The 3,258-nt window shown below is 41.4% G+C and overlaps 1 protein-coding gene across 1 annotated transcript in view; it reads left to right on the top strand.

The window, feature by feature from the left end:
• Positions 1–5: 5 nt before the first annotated feature.
• The window catches only part of IGFBP3 (insulin like growth factor binding protein 3), a gene marked incomplete at its 5' end in the record, with an annotated part of 16,233 nt that continues 12,980 nt past the window's right edge, over positions 6–3,258 (top strand). Inside the window, one exon of the mRNA XM_005427268.3 lies at positions 6–21. Within this exon, the coding sequence (XP_005427325.2) occupies positions 6–21 (16 nt within the window). The remainder of the gene's footprint in view (positions 22–3,258) is intronic.

The raw sequence follows: 3,258 nt of genomic DNA, 5'->3' as shown, positions 1-3,258 counted from the left end.
TGCCGGGACCACACGCTGCAGGTAAGGGGCTGCGGCCGGGGTGGGGAAGAGAAGGGGTGGCTTTCCTGCGCGCCGCTCTCCCTCTTACCTGCTTTCTTGCTGGGCTGTTTTTTTGTTTTTGTTTGTTTGTTTGTTTGTGCGTTTTTGTTTTGTTTTTGGTTTTTGTTTTGTGTGTGCGTATGTGTCGCTTTCCTTTGTTTTAAGTTACAAAGGGAGCAGCATGAACGGGGAGGCGTGGGCGAGCTCACGGCAGAGCTCTGTCTCCGGAAACGGCCTTCGCTCGCTGCCCGCCTGCGGCCGGCCCGTGGGCGGGGGGCTCTGCCGGTAGCCCCGTAGTCGTGCTTGGGATCGTTTTGAAGGAGCCGTGCTTTGGCCGAAGGAAAGGACGATTTACCTCTTATAACTTATTTATGTCTCTACTGGTTTTCTTCAACACCGATGCTGAGAAGTAGCTCCTCACAAAAGAGACGGAGCTGCTTTTTCTTTTTTTATTAAAAAAAAAAAGAGAGAGTGGGGGAGGGATTGTATGTGGCTTCTGCGGTGCATGGGTCTGGCAGGCTACAGAGCCTGGATGGAGAGAGAGAGAGGGTGTAATCTTCGCCGTTTGTCCCTGGTGTACCTGGAAACAGTGAGCAAAAAAACTCTAGAGTGGGGTCTAACTGCTGCACTGCAGCTTGAGTAAGTCAGGGAAGTCTAAGCACGGAGAGGAAAAGACAAAACTCCAAAAGACAAATTTAAATATCCCTTTGGGCTGGAAAAGTGGTTATTCAGAACAAAGCGTTTGTGCACAGTACACAGTTGGATTTTTGTCTGTACTGCAAATAAATCCTTGCTCAAACGAAGGTTTCCTATACCTCTTCTATGTCTTGTAAGCGAGATGTTCACAGAATGGGTTTTGTTTGAAAAGGAAGGGATGGTTGAAAAAATTTCTGTTAGCATGCACATTTTAAAACTTAAGACAGGGAAATTTGGGATTCAAATCGAGAGAGCGCAGTCCCTCTATGCAAACATTTAATTAAACTCTTTGCTAACCAACAGCGAGTATGTTAACATTTATTTAATAGAACAGTGTGTCAAAAGGCTTTCCACTGTTGGCATTTTTTAAAAGCTGGAAGATTTTCTGCCAGGTTGTAGGGACTCTTTGACTAGCCATTCCTTAGCAGAGAAAGTGGCACCAATGCTCCAGTTAACTGCCTGTCAGAATAATAGAATAGAATAATGCCTTATTATAATTATTTATGTGCTGCTTCCAAGCTGTGACAATTTGAATGAGAGTTTGGAGGTATTAACTGAGATTTTTAATCTCCTTGGAACAACTATTAGCTTCCTTCATCATATGAGCTTGGCTCGCTGTTCATCCTTGGAGTAACACTGGAAACAAGAATCATCTTCTCAGTATTTAGGACTTGATGGCATTTAATGTAGGGATAGTTGGCTCAACATTGACTGTTAGAGAAAGAGAAAGGGAAAGACAGAGTTGTACTTAGCTGAAAATCTTTCAATTTTCAGCTGAATTCTTATTTCTGTGTTCTTGGCTGAGGGAAAACTCTGATTTTGAAATTAGTAGGAACTTTTGATTCCTTAAAAAGTGCACAGTAGGACCCTTACAGTTCACGTTCAGGGAGTGAAGCTTGCAGACCTGGTGTGCAAGAAGGAAGTACCCAGAATCTATATGACACATAGTGCCCACTTCCTCATGAGGACCGCTCCACTCCCAGCTCTCAAGCCAACACTCCCTGGTATACACCTCTCTGAGGAGGATCACGTAATTTCCTTCGCATGCAGCTAGGTCCTGCATCACGTGCTACTCTGCTGGTCCTTCCGCGTTCACGGAAATTGCTCGAAGTTTGTATAGGGTAGAGTATATTACAGTAGCATTATAGCAGAAACTGTAGTAGGCCACTGACTTTCCAGTTGTTTTTTTGGACACAAAAGTGTTAAATAGTAGTGTGCATTTGCAACTCTTTTTATCTCTTAAAAAGAGAATGGGTAACTCTCACGGCAGTTGTTTCTCTCATGAGGATGTAAAGCTAGTTTTGTGAAACTGAGTTAATAAAATATGCTTTACGGTTTAGAATGTGGCAATATGACCATTTTAATCTGAAGTGTTAGAAGTGCTATTGAGCTATAGTGGCCTTTCTGAACTGAAATGACCAGACATGGTCATGTATAGTCAATGCATGTTAAGAATATTATCTACTTATTTTTTGGTAGAAGAGAAAAGCTAATGAACTGGACTGATTGCAGGAAACCCAGATTCAGGTTTATAACATTTTAGTGGCTCATTTCTTGAAAATTTCATTGAGAATGTGGGGGAAAAATACTGCTGTTTCAGAACAGGACACTAAACCACCAAAAATATGTTCAAATACCACTGAGAGTCTGAGTTAAACCCACAAAAACCAGGAAATTTGGACTTAGTACTTAAACTTCCTTAATGCATTTCCGCTGTGATTTGGATTTTCTTGGTCAATTATGTCCATTGCCAGCAGTGGCTGCACTAAAACCACCAGTACCAAAATGTTAACTCAGAACCCTCTTCCTCTTACGTTCCTTCTCCCTTTCCTGTGTTTTGGCAGTGCCACTGTACTCCTTGTGTAGAAATATTTAGCATTAACAACCTATGTGAACATGGACTTTTAGTACTGAATTTCTCAGCTTTTGTGAATTTTTTTTCAGTGAGTCATCAAGTATAATTTTAGTGTAATTTATAATTTTACTGGATGTTATCATTGTGCATTCCCAATAGGATTTCCTTAAAAAAAAAAAGTGGTCAGCAGCTAAGACAGCAACTAGAATGCAGCATAAACAGATACCTTAGAAAGTACAGGAACGCTGAACTTATGCAGCATGTTAGAGAAATGTGCTTCTCCTGACTTTTTGTGGATGGTAGTTTAAAGAGAAAATACTTTGAAGCTCAAGGTGAAAACAGGGAACCACTACAGAATGAATGATGGTTTTTGTCCATTACCTTTAAAATGTGTTTTGTACACCAAGATGGTTTTTTTTTTATTTTAATAGCAGAGAAATGAAAGTGTGCTGTTCTTTTGCTTCCCCGTTCTGTGTATTGAATAAAGTAAGGAAAAAAAGTCTAATTAGAACCAGGAAACTCAGCGGTCTAGAGTTGATAGTATTAACTTCTTTAAAAAAAAAAAAAAAATTACGGCCCTGGGAGAGGCAGAGCCACACTGCAGCCCGTAACTGCCCGTAGCCGGCCGCGTTTATCTGGAGTTGATGAAGTCAGCAGTAGCGGAGGGG

The sequence above is a fragment of the Geospiza fortis genome, unplaced genomic scaffold (assembly GCF_000277835.1).
Source record: "Geospiza fortis unplaced genomic scaffold, GeoFor_1.0 scaffold108, whole genome shotgun sequence".
NCBI lineage: Eukaryota > Metazoa > Chordata > Aves > Passeriformes > Thraupidae > Geospiza > Geospiza fortis.
Note: the sequence above shows the minus strand (reverse complement) of the source record. Positions and strands in the feature narration are given on the sequence as shown.